Source organism: Sphaeramia orbicularis, chromosome 22 (genome assembly GCF_902148855.1).
Source record: "Sphaeramia orbicularis chromosome 22, fSphaOr1.1, whole genome shotgun sequence".
In the NCBI taxonomy this organism is placed as follows: Eukaryota; Metazoa; Chordata; class Actinopteri; order Kurtiformes; family Apogonidae; genus Sphaeramia; species Sphaeramia orbicularis.
In genome coordinates, this window is record NC_043978.1 from 11831379 (window position 1) to 11845265 (window position 13887).

Consider the following 13887-nt stretch of genomic DNA (forward strand, 5'->3'; position numbering starts at 1 on the left):
GATTCCAGGACAGACTGCTGTCAGACTGTTAAACACACACAAATGTCACAGATAAACAGTGAATATACTGAGGGGAACTTAGCCACACTGGGCAGTACTGACTCTTCCTGTCAACTTGGGCCATATTCACTGAAATACTTTAAACATCAAACTAGTTTTATTATGTGCATTATTTATTTATGGATTTTATATGTTTTTATACAGAGTATACTATTCTGTCTACAGGTTTTTATTGGTGTGTGTTTTTTTTTTTTTTAGACCAATGCATTGTCATTTTGTTTTTACATGACGTCGATGATGGAAATGCTTAAATGACAAATAGATAATCTGAATCTGAACATTTTCATAAACCTGACTTCAAACTTTCAGCATTTGAGCTGAATTATCTGTTTCTGTGCTGCTCTAGGACAGAAATAGATGTCAGTTTACATAAAAAAAACTGAGCATTTTGATATAAACATTTGGGTATTTTGTTATTTGAAAGTATCGTAAAAGGTGAATTTAAGAAAGTTTGTCGAAATTGATAAAACACCCTTAGATCTGTGAGGGTTAAGTATGAGGAAATGAAAGGGAAACCTCCCACAGTGGGTTCACAGTTCCACAGATAAATGCAGCAGTCAGTGTGTTTGGTTTTCCTCCTGTTCGCTGCTGCTCCAGCTCTTTGTGATCTGTGTTTGGAGTTGTCACTTCATGCATCTGTGGTTTTTGTGCGTCTTTTCAAGTCACTTCCTCACTGTGTTCATGTACGTACTAACGACGCAGTAATACACGGCGCTGTCCGACACTTCAACATTTTTCACCGTGAACGAGCCCGTCTCCGGCTCGTTCTTTGTGGCTGAGAACTTGTCGGGGCTGAAATCTCCAAAGTCCGGTTGGTTTTTAAAGGGCACGGTGTAGACCAGCAGCGCCAGAGTCCGACCCGGTGTCAGTCGGTACCAGGACATCTCAAAGTAAGTCCCACCGAGGTCATGGGCACAGTCCATCTGAGCGGAAAGACCCCTCTGGACCAGCAACCACGGGGTCTGGTGGACTTTACTAGACCTGGTCGCACCTGGAACCAGACCATAAACACACCAGGTTTAACACAGACAGCTGAGGAGACTGACTTTGTAAAGGAACCAAATGAAAAACTGGTATGAATATGACAGCAGGTGTGTGATACCTGCAGTAAAAGACAGAGAAACAGTCAGAATGAGCAGAGAGGTCATTGTGAGCAGAACAGTCGACATCTGCTGTCAGTGATGAAACACCTGATTATATCCTGTCACATGATCCAGGAAGTGTCACAGATAGAAAACAGATGAGAATACTCGTCACAACACCACCGCCATGTTTCTAGGGGACGACTGGACTAAAGTGTCAGGAGTGATGTGTGAAAAAAGAGAATCTGCAAGAGTCAAAAGAGTAAAAAGGACCAAAATATTCAACAGAATGAACAAAATATTTAACATAAATTATATACATACATACATACATACATACATATATATAAATATATATATATATATATATATATATATATATAGAAAGAGAGAGAGAGAGAGAGAGAGAGAGAGAATGAAATAATCAACAGAATGAACAAAATATGTGGCATAAATTATATATATATATATATATTTATATATATATATATATATATATATATATATATATATATATACACACTGAACAAAAATATAAACGCACCACTTTTGTTTTTGCTCCCATTTTTCATGAGCTGAACTCAAAGATCTAAAACTTTTTCTATGTTCACAAAAGGCCTATTTCTCTCAAATATTGTTCATAAATTTGTCTAAATCTGTGTTAGTGAGCACTTCTCCTTTGTCCTTTGTTGAGATAATCCATCCACCTCACAGGTGTGGCATATCAAGATTCTGATTAGACAGCAGGATTATTGCACAGGTGTGACTTAGGCTGGCCACAATAAAAGGCCATTCTAAAATGTGCAGTTTTACTGTATTGGGTGGTCCAGGGGGGTCAGAAAACCAGTCAGTATTTGGTGTGACCACCATTTTCCTCGCACAGTCCTCTTCATGAATTCTCTGAAACAGCTTTGGAGATGGCTTATGGTAGAGAAATGAACATTCAATTCACAGGCAAAAGCTCTGGTGGACATTCCATGCCAATTGCATATTCCCTCAAAACTTGTGACATCTGTGGTATTGTGCTGTGTGATAAAACTGCACATTTGGGAGTGGCCTTTTATTGTGGCCAGCCTAAGGCACACCTGTTCAATAATCATGCTGTCTAATCAGCATCTTGATATGCCACACCTGTGAGGTGGATGGATTATCTCAGCAAAGAAGAAGTGTTCACTAACACAAATTTAGACAGATTTGTGAACAATATTTGGGAGAAATAAACCTTGTGTGTACACAGAAAAAGTTTTAGATCTTTGAGTTCAGCTCATGACAAATGGGAGCAAAAACAAAAGTGGTGCGTTTATATTTTTGTTGAGTGTATATATATATATATATATATATATATATATATATATATATATATATATATATATATATATATATGTATACACACACACACATAATATATATAAAGAATAAAGTAATCAACAGAATGAATAAAAATGAATGTAATATATGTTCAGCCCTGCGATGAACTGGCGACTTGTCCAGGGTGTAGCCCACCTTTGCCCCTATGTAGCTGGGATAGGCTCCAAGTGACCCCCGTGACCCTAGTGAGGATAAAGCAGGTTCAGAAAATGAATGAATGAATAAAAATTGACCAAGTAAACAAAATAATCAACAAAATATATAATGAATGATCCAAATGACAAAAAAAAAAATTAAGATTTCTTTATTATCATTCAGACGTTACAGCAGAGGTGCACTGCAGAATGAAATTCCAATGCAGCTTGGCCACGATAAAAACAATTTGATAAACATCAGATGAATAAAAAGATAATATTAATTAATTAATTAATTAATTAATTAATTAATTAGTCTGTGTGGAACTTGCATGAATTTAAAGTTCTGCATCAAACAACGTCTTTCGTTCCTTTTTCTTTTTCTCAACATACTGTGCTGTTTCGGTACAGCTGTGTACCAAACCCAACAGGTGTGTACCGAAACGGTTTGGTTAGGTACGTGTACCGTTACAGGCCTAATATACACACACGGTGGTGCAGTGGTTAGCACTCGTGCCTCACAGCAAGAAGGTCCTGGGTTCGATTCCAACACCAGTCAACGGGGGGTGGGGCCTTTCTGTATGGAGTTTGCATGTTCTCCCCGTGTCTGTGTGGGTTCTTTCCGGGTACTCCGGCTTCCTCCCACCATCCAAAGACATGCACTGATAGGTTAATTGGCTAAACTAAATTGTCCATAGGTGTGAATGTGAGAGTGAGTGTTTGTCTCTATATGTTCAGCCCTGTGATGAACTGGTGAAATGTCCAGGGTGTACCCCACCTATATATTTATATATATATGTATGTGTGTGTGTGTGTGTGTGTGTGTGTGTGTGTGAAATGATTTACAGTCTTTTATTAATTAATAGACTCTGTGCACCAGCTCTGTCATATACTTCTGATCTCGGCAGTGATCAGAAAGTTAGTTTCCGGTGCAAAGCGGCCACTGCAGTGTTCATTTATCCACCATTCTCTGGAACTGTTGGGTCTGGAACAGGAAGTTAACTGGAAACTGACTGTCCAGATCAGAAGTACGTCACAGAGCTGGTGCACAGAGCCTGTTATTAATAATAAATACAGATATGGAAGAAAAACGTCTATAATTAAACCGTATTTGACCACAGTGTGCACCACACATGTTGTCAGTGTTGGGTTGAATCGTATAATATCATATAATCTTGCAGGTGTCAGTGTGTTTGTGTTTGTTGTGTGCTGTTGTGAGTGTGTGTATTAGATGAACACAATGTGCTTTGTAGGTTTTTGTTGAGCCTCCCCTTCAGTCTGTGTCACTGTGTTGACTCACAGAACAGAAGTACACGCCTGTATCTGCGTACTCCAGGTTCCGCACCGTCAACGTTCCACTGTCAGCGTCAGGTTTGGTGGTGGAGAACCTGTCGTTTCTGAAGTCTGGTTCAAAGTCAGTATTAGAAGTAGTCGTGAACACCATCTGCTCCATGTTCTGTCCTGACAGCTGTCGGTACCAGTACATCTGGAAGTAGCTTGCACCCTTAGTGTGACTGCAGTTCATGGTGGCTGTTTGTCCCATCTCTTTCCACAGAATCCGAGTCTGCTTTACATCGTTCCCTTCTGTAAAACCTGAGTCATGACATTAACGTTAGACTGAAATCTCAACATTGAAATAAGGAGTTCTGATGTTCTACTGTTTACCTTTGAAGCAGAGTAGAGCTAAAACCAGGATGAGGACGGTGTGTTGGACCTGGTCCATGTTCTGGAGGCTGTGGAAACACAAGTGAACCTGGTCCACAGTTATAGAGTAACAGGTGGGCGTGGCCATGTGGGGTTGGTTTGACACATCATGTGTGTTTTCAGCAACACTTTTTATGACATTCATGTTTTTAATGCATGTCAACACAAGACAGTTTCAGCAATAATAACAGTAACAGCAATAGTCATATTTACAATAGTAAATATAATAATCATCGTGTTTTGTGTCTTGTTGCATTTTTTTTTCAGTAACAAAATGAAAGAAAATTGGGGAAAAAATGCACAGAATTTCACAAAAAAATTCATGAAAAGAGTCAATAAATTAACAAAATAAGCAGAAAAATCAACATAAAATGAGCAAACCCACCCCCCAAAAAATGCACATAATGATTCTGTTGCATCTTTTCTTCTGATGGTTTGTCTATAAAATGAGCAGATCTGTGGATAAACGCTGCCCCCTACAGGACTGTACACAGACAGTGTTACAGTATGAAGCTGTCTGTAGATGCAGCTGCTGTCTAATAACCCTTGTCGAGTTCATTGTTCTGGTCTTCATGTGGCTTTTATCTGTTGAAGTGTTGTAGATGTGTTACCATAGAAGGTTTTTGTCAAAGTTGGCAGGAGTTTTCATCACTGTGCTCTACTCGCTGCACAGAAAAACACAGCGCCGTCTTCGGTTTTGCTTAACTTTAACATGTGAAGGGATGACAGACTGGACCCTTCACCGCTCACGTTATATGAGCCTTTAAACTGGTCTTCAGTGCTTGGATTAGAATATAGAACATAGCCAAGAAGAACCATCTCCGTGGTCCCTGCAGACTGTTTGTACCACTGGATCATTTTCCAGTCAGAGTTGGAGTGGCTGCATTTAATCACTTCAGCGTCTCCAGGATGTTTCATCATGGCAGAGGGATTCTGGTCAACGCTGTTTTTAGAGAGTTCTGTAAAAAATTGAAAAATGAACAGCTTCAGTAAAAGAAAAAAATAGTTCCAATGTCCCTGTATGTCAGCATCATGTTCTACTAAGAATCAATCCCCAGTTGAATTTCTGAGGTTGTCAGATTGTGTCTCTGTGTTAGAGTCCTGTGGTCTGGATCCCAGTAGAAGTGAGTGGTACTTTCACTGGAGGAGAACTCAACTAATTTAATCAAAGTCCATATATGACTTCTATCAGTGATCAGTAAGAACTATATTGATATGTGTAACCATTTACATGTTATAAACCATCAAAATATGAACCATTATAAGTAAAGGCACATTTTTTGAATTTTAAAAATTTCAATTTGTCAAAACTGTGACCAAGCTTTGTAGACATTGTCCGAAGGAAGATACATATAAAATCTGGAATGAATCCGACCTGTAGTTTCGTCACAGTAGGTGTTTGAAGAAATTGCTAACGAAGTGCCTTCACATAAATGCAGGTTTGGACCAAAAGTCGGTTGTTTGGCATCATTTCTTACCTGTCAGACAGAACGGCAGAGCTGCTAAATGTACAAGGAGCCTGAACATGATGCAAACAGATGAACTGAAGGGATCTGAGGTAGAAGATGATGGGAGGTCTCACCCCTTCAACAGTGGATTTCTGAAGTTTCCTGTTGTGGTGGTTGACGCAGAAGACGTCCTTTAAAAGCGGAGTTGCAGGTGTCCTCTGCTTCCTGTTCTTCTCTATGTTGGCGGTTGAGTGTTGGAGGTTTTTGTGGAGGTGTCTGAGGTTCTTCAGTCACCGTGTCGTCCGCCTGCGCAGTAATACACGCCATCGTCTTCTGGCCAGTGTTGGAGTGGCAATGCAAAGCAATGGGATTGTGAGGCTATTGTATTCCAAAATTACTAATATCTCCCACAATATAGGTCCTATCAACTTGCTGTTTTTGCTAGTTTGTTCCTTCACAAAAATACATAAGTATGACAAACTGCAGCAGTCAGCTCTGTACGAATTTAGTGTGATGCCTGAGACACACATACACACACAAACACACACACACACACCTACACACACACACACACACACACACACACACACATACACACACACACGCACACACGCACACAAACAGAATCCACTGGACTACAGTGTCAGAAGTGATGTGTGAAAAAAGAGAATCTGCAAGAGTCAAAAGAGTAAAAGGACCAAAATATTCTACAGAATGAACAAAATATTTAACATAAAGTATATATGTATATAAATATATATATATATATATATATATATATATATATATATATATATATATATATATATATATAAATATAAAGAATAAAATAATCAATAGAATGAACAAAATAATTAACATAAAGAATAAAATATTCTGAGTGTAAATGAATATGAGTAAAAAATATTGACTAAAATAATAAACAAAAAGAACAAATCAACAAAATCACTTATTGTTTAATGGACTCTTCTTGTACACACACACACACACATATATATATATATATATATATATATATATATATACACACACACATATATATATATATATATATATATATATATATATATATATATATACATATATATACATATACACACACACACACACACACATATATATATATATATATATATATATATATATATATATATATATATATATATATATATTTTTTTTTTTTTTTTTTTTTTTTTTTTTGTATTTGTATTTGTGTATGTGTTCATTCATCCACCGTTCTCTGGAACTTAAAAGTATCCCTCATATTAGATTTACTCCTTTTTCTGACAATTGAGCGTTTGAGTTTTTCTGCCCGTTCATTTGTCCGCTGTTGGGTCTGGAACAGGAAGTTAACCGGAAACTGATTGTCCAGATCAGAAGTACGTCACAGAGCTGGTGCACAGAGCCTGTTATTAATAATAAATGTGGCCTGGTATAAGTGAGGAGGCAGGACACAATTTTAAAATTTCTTGTGGGTATCTTTTATTTCCCAGAGAAACTGAAAGATCAGTGGCTTTCTCTTTTTATGGATAGTAGTTTGTTAACAAAATAACTACAGCAAATAGGCAACAGCAGTGGCAAGGCACTTTCTGAAAAGACAATGCAGAGCATATAAAAATAAAGAAATGAAAAACATCATTGCCACAATTAAACACCCATATTAAGCATGTGAACATATCACAAAGCTGTCCTGAAATTTACATTTAAATGATGTTCATTAAATTTAATACCTCAATCCCGCAGCAAAAGAAAACAGGACATAACCAATGCATGAAACTAACTTTCCTTCAGGTGAATAACATCAAATATTCCCACCAGTAACATCATTTTACTCTTGTGTAGAACAGGATGGAACACAAAAATATTCATATGGAATGCCCCTGAAACTCTCTTCCCTCATTTAATCCCACAGATTACCCTCAATCATGAAATCTGTAACCACATACATTAATCCACTGAACTGTGTCTGTATCTCAGTCATTTACTATGTTAAGCCTGCTATATATATCCTCAATGCATTCAGTTTTACACCGAAATGTGCCGTCTTTCACATTCATATCCACGTCCATACAGACTCCGCTGCTAATGGGGTGTGCACTTACTTTGTCTGTCTTTGTCACAGTGGCTAGCCCAATTCACGAACAAAAACTGCCCTGCAGATCCGCTCCCCTCTACATGGAACAAGTGTGTGACATGGAGGTAAAAAAAAACAAAAACAAGTTTATTGGAGCTAGGGCTGCACGATTAATCGATTTTAAATCGAAATCGGATTTTTTAATTAGGACGATTTTTAAAAAAGGGAAATCGTAAAATCGATTTCATCTCTCTCGTGCCTGCGGGCCGCGCGCTTGCGGGCTACGGTAGGCTCCTCCTCCTGTCAGTAACAGTGGTCTGTCACAGAAGTCCGTGTAATGACCGGAGTTTAAATGTGTTCATGAGCCCGCAGTACTTAAAGTAATGTAAGCCGTGGCTTCACACACGGATCCCACAACTGAAATAGAACTGCATGTGGATCATTCATCTTCCGTTGTCCCGGATCCGTACCGTACTGTCTTCTTCCGATCCGGGTCCGGGTGTCGGGGTCATCAGCCTCAGCAGAGGAGCCCACACAGCCCTGTGCCCACACACATCCACCAGCTCCAGGATAGAATCCCTCCAGTGTGTCCTGGGTCGGTCTGTTCCACGCACAGATCCCCCAGTTTAAACAGAACCGCATGTGGATCACTCATATTAACGTGGTCCACACACGCACGACTGATGCCTGTCACTGACTGACACTGGTATCACTTCTGTGGGCCAGATACCAAGAAAAGAGTAAATAAATAAATATATGTGTGTATTTAAAAAAAAAAATTAATTTAGTCCTCGTACTTGCTAAATTTTTCATTCACAAATGTAAGTTCTGTAACACAAAACCAAATATTATTTATTTTTTGAAAGATGTTGAACTTTATTTAAAGCTGTTAGATAAATCTGGAAACACAAAGGCTATAAAAAACATAAGTATTTGCTCTGATTTGGACATTGTATTGTAGTGTATTCCCCCTGACAAACTTCTGTTATTTTCTTGTTGTATACATTGTTTGTATACTCTACTTCATTCAATAAAGATTTAATTAAGAAAAAATAAACTTCTGTGGGTTCATCACATGATACCATCGCAGATTTCAGGTCAGAGCAGTGCCTTGCATTGTGGGCTGCTCATGAAAACGACATGCTGACTTCTGTTGTCTTTTGTAGTTTTACCCAAAAATCAAAATCAAAATCGAAAATCGAGTTTTTAGAGGAAAAAAATCAGGATTTTTTTTTTTCCAAAATCGTGCAGCCCTAATTGGAAGAGAAAACCCTAATTTATCATAACCTTATGTAAAACACACTCACGCTGTGATGCTACTACGTATAGCCACCCAGCGCAGCGTGATCTGGAGTCAGCTCTCTCTCTAGTCTGGTCTGTCTATCAAAATCACCAGCAAACGGGGTAAGATTATTAGCTATGTTGTGTTACCAGTTTTGTCAGTAACTCACCACCGAAGTATTTAACTCAAACACGAACATGGATGGCTCATTTTCTTTACATACCGGTCGGGACATTTGCCTCGTTGTGATCAATTCACTTCCGTTTCGCGCAATATGACGTCACCGCTGAGCCTGTCCGTGGCAGGCTACAACCCGGAACGCATCCCAAAGACACGCCAACAATCAAAGAGGAAACAAGGACCTCCAAATTCTCTGTTAGTCCCCTGTTCACCCGGTTACATAAATACAGATATGGAAGAAAAACGTCTATAATTAAACCGTATTTGACCACAGTGTGCACCACACATGTTGTCAGTGTTGGGTTGAATCGTATAATATCATATAATCTTGCAGGTGTCAGTGTGTTTGTGTTTGTTGTGTGCTGTTGTGAGTGTGTGTATTAGATGAACACAATGTGCTTTGTAGGTTTCTGTTGAGCCTCCCCTTCAGTCTGTGTCACTGTGTTGACTCACAGAACAGAAGTACACGCCTGTATCTGCGTACTCCAGGTTCTGCACCGTCAACGTTCCACCGTCAGCGTCAGGTTTGGTGGTGGAGAACCTGTCGTTTCTGAAGTCTGGTTCAAAGTCAAGTTTAGAATAAGCGATGGTGAGCACCATCTGTTCCATGTTCTGTCCTGGTAGCTGTCGGTACCAGTACATTTGGAAGTACTCTGCACCCTTAGTGTGACTGCAGTTCATGGTGGCTGTTTGTCCCATCTCTTTCCACAGAATCCGAGTCTGCTTTACATCGTTCCCTTCTGTAAAACCTGTGTCATGATATGAACGTTAGACTGAAATCTCAACATTGAAATAAGGAGTTCTGATGTTCTACTGTTTACCTTTGAAGCAGAGTAGAGCTAAAACCAGGATGAGGACGGTGTGTTGGACCTGGTCCATGTTGTGGAGGCTGTAGAAACACAAGTGAACCTGGTCCACAGTTATAGAGTAACAGGTGGGCGTGGCCATGTGGGGTTGGTTTGACACATCATGTCTGTTTTCAGCAACACTTTTTATGATGTTCATGTTTTTAATGTGTTGTGTAAAATGTACGGCCGCAGGTGGGAGACGTCTCTGGTCTCTTTGACGTTCTTATACAACTGTACTCTAAAATGTTGAATTTCTGTCTCTGTCCTCCATAATCTATGTATTGGAGCTTTGTCAAGTAACTGTCACACAGAACCAAAGACAAACTCAGAGATCAAGCAGAATTCGAGCCACATAAATTGTTTATTCATACACAAAATAAACACCGAGTTGAAATCTGCAGAGACAACTGACGTTTTTGCCTTGGTTGATCATTTTTATATGACCAAAAATAGGTTGGGTTTTAGCTATAGACCATACCCCTGTTTCCCTTTTTTATCATATTTGGGAACATCATTCTGGTCATGTCGAAAAAGCCCTCCTTCTTGGCATTGTCTCCGATAGTTGCATATACATATGCAACTATTTCTTGATATTAGTTTATCATATATAAATATGTAACTTTGCCATGAATATGTAAATCATTTCCCAGAATGTCCAACATTTCCATGTTCTTTATTGTCCACCATGTTTTGAAACTTTCCATGTTTTTTTTTTTTTTTTTTTTTTAATGTAGTGATTCTCCCAAGAAAAAAGAAGTCAGCTACTCTGGTACAGTCTTCACATTACACTAAGAATAACTTCTGGCATGCAAATGAATACAGGTTGAACACTTTTAAATACAAATTGAATACTTTTGATTAAAATACTGGTTTCTGACACCACAAATGTATGTCAACACAAGAAAGTTTTAAAAAATAAATAAAAAATAAAAAATAATAACAGTGACAGCAATGGCAATTTTAATAATAGTAAACACAATAATAATAATAATAATAATAATAATAATAATAATAATCATCATCATCATCATCATCACGTTTTGCGTATTTTTCCGTCATTTTTGTCATTTTTGTCAGTAACGAAATGATAGAAAATTGGGGAAAAAATGCACGGAATTTAACAAAATTGATGAAAAGAACCAATAAATTAACAAAATAAGCAACAAAATCAACATAAAATACCCCCCCACCCCACCCCAAAAAAAAACCCTAACAAAAAAAAAAAAACCTCACATAATGATTTGTATGGACAAAAATTAACACAATAAGTAACAAAACGATAATGAATCTGAATCCGTGTATCATTTGTTCTTTTCATATTCAATTGAGAATCCACAATAGGAAAATGAAAAAAATGACTCGTTATTTCATTATTCATGTACAAATCAAGAATAAAAAAACAAGTTCTTCATTCTTTTAATTGTACCTGATTATATCCTGTCACATGATACAGGAAGTGTCACAGATAGAAAACAGATGAGAATACTCGTCACAACACCACCGCCATGTTTCTAGGGGACGACCGAACTGAAGTGTCAGGAGTGATGTGTGAAAAAAGAGAATCTGCAAGAATCATAAGAGTAAAAAGGACCAAAATATTCAACAGAATAAACAAAATATTTAACATAAAGAGTAAAATATAAAAAAAAAATGAAATAATCAACAGAATGAATAAAAATGGGCAAAGTAAACAAAATAATCAAAGAAATGAACAAAATAAATAATGAACCAAATGACAAAAAAACAAAAAAAAAAAAGTTTTTTTTATTGTCATTCAGACACTACATCAGAGATGCACTGCAGAACGAAATTCTAATGCATTTTGGCCACGATAAAAACAATTAGATAAACACCATAAGAATAAAAAGATTAAAAGATATATAAATATAAATACAAACAAACAAAATGAAAAAAAAAAAAAAAATCACAAAATGAAAAAAAAAAATGAATGAAATTTGTAAAAATGGCCAAAATAATCAACAAAATGAACAAAATAAATAACAAAAAGAACAAAAGAATCAACAGAATGAACAAAATTACAAAAAACGAATAAAATGAGAAATTAATCACAAAATGAATAAATTAATGAACAAAATAAGTAAAAAAAAAAAAAAAGTTGCCAAAATAATAAACAAATAGAACAAATCAATAAAATCACATATTTGTTGTTTGACTTTTCTTATATATACACTACTGGTCAAAAGTTTTAGAACACCCCAATTTTTCCAGAATTTCATTGAAATGATGCAGTTTAATGTGTCAGTGTACTCTGAAATTAAAGCATAGAACAAATAAACAATTGAAGCTAAAATAGAAATCATGAAATCAATTTAGAAATCAAAATGCATTCTAAACTTTTGACTCATCAAAGTAGTCACCTTTGGCAGATAGAACAGTTGAACACACTCGTGGCATTCTTTCTACAATGGAAATCAAATGTTCTTCAGAAAGTTCTTCCCAACTCTGTTGCAGAAGTTCCCATAAATGTGGAACACTTGTAGGTGTCTTTGCTTTCACTTGTCTGTCCACTTCATCCTAAACCAGCTCCATGGGGTTTTGGTCTGGAGACTGTGCTGGCCACTCCATGTTTTCTAGTGTACCATCTTGTTCTTTTTTCTTTAGGTAGTTCTGGCAAAGCTTGGACTTCTGTTTTGGGTCATTATCTTGCTGTAGGATGAACCCCTGACCAACTAGGTGCATCCCAGAGGCTACTGCATGGCATAGCTGCAGAATGCTGTGGTAGCTGTTTTAGTTCAGGGTGCCTTTCACTCTGTACAAGTCACAGACCCTGGATCCAGCAAAACAGCCCCAGACCATCACACTTCCTCCTCCATGTTTGACAGTTGATGTCACACACTGAGGAACCATCCTTTCACCTACTCGACAGCGTACAAAAGTCCTGCAGGATGAACAGAAGATTTCAAATTTGGATTCATCAGTCCATAACACCTTCTTCCAGTCTTCAGTAGTCCACTGGCGGTGTATCATGGCCCAGCCAAGCCTCTTTTTCTGATTCTGAAGTCTCAGCAATGGCTTTTTTGCTGCAACTGGACCCATCAAACCTGCAACTGTTCAGTCTTGTGTTCCCAGTGTAAACTCAGACTTGCTTCCTCCTCCATTATCTTCACTGTGCTTTCAGCTGTTGTCCTGTCAGTCTCCTCTCACTCCAGCTGTTGACTGTCATAAACTTGTCTTCTGATTCTGTTGTGTCTTTGGCTCTTCCAGACCTCTTCCTGTCAGCATTTCCTCCAGTTTCTGAGTGCCTTTGGATGGTGAAGGAAACTGGACTTACTGACACCTGGACTTTCTTGGACATTTCTCTGTAGGACAGACCGACATTTTCAAGTTTTATGATGGTCTGTCTCTCTTCTATCGTTAATTGCCTTTTCCTCTTTTCCATTTTTATAGTAACACACGACTTTCTGCAGTACAATACTGTTCAAATAATGCTCACAACGGTATGGTACCAAAGTGTGTTCCAGCACTACTTTTCTGCAGACAGAGGGGGTTGGAAGGAATTCACAAACGTTGGGAAACCTGGAGGAACTGGTAGCACCAACTTTCGAGGCTTGATCAACCTCCATTGCTGCAGAACTGCTTTAAGTTGTTAACCCATTTCTTGTTTGCTGAAAAATGCCTTCTTTGTATAATTCTGAAATGTACATTATTTTAAAATTTTGTTTAACCTTACTTTTTTTTTTTTTTTT

The 13887-nt window shown here is 37.7% G+C and overlaps 3 gene segments (V, D, J or C); all 3 read right to left on the minus strand.

Annotated features, from left to right (window-relative positions):
• Positions 1-440: 440 nt before the first annotated feature.
• LOC115413694 (immunoglobulin lambda variable 2-18-like) lies at positions 441-1289 on the minus strand. The segment is given in 2 exon segments: positions 441-1051; positions 1163-1289. Coding segments are annotated over 2 exon segments (396 nt in total).
• Positions 1290-1324: 35 nt separating this feature from the next.
• LOC115413695 (T cell receptor beta variable 7-6-like) lies at positions 1325-9821 on the minus strand. The segment is given in 4 exon segments: positions 1325-1387; positions 3945-4237; positions 4310-4377; positions 9817-9821. Coding segments are annotated over 3 exon segments (387 nt in total).
• Positions 4764-6132, minus strand: LOC115413700 (T cell receptor alpha variable 13-1-like). The segment is given in 2 exon segments: positions 4764-5307; positions 5827-6132. Coding segments are annotated over 2 exon segments (360 nt in total).
• Positions 9822-13887: the final 4066 nt, after the last annotated feature.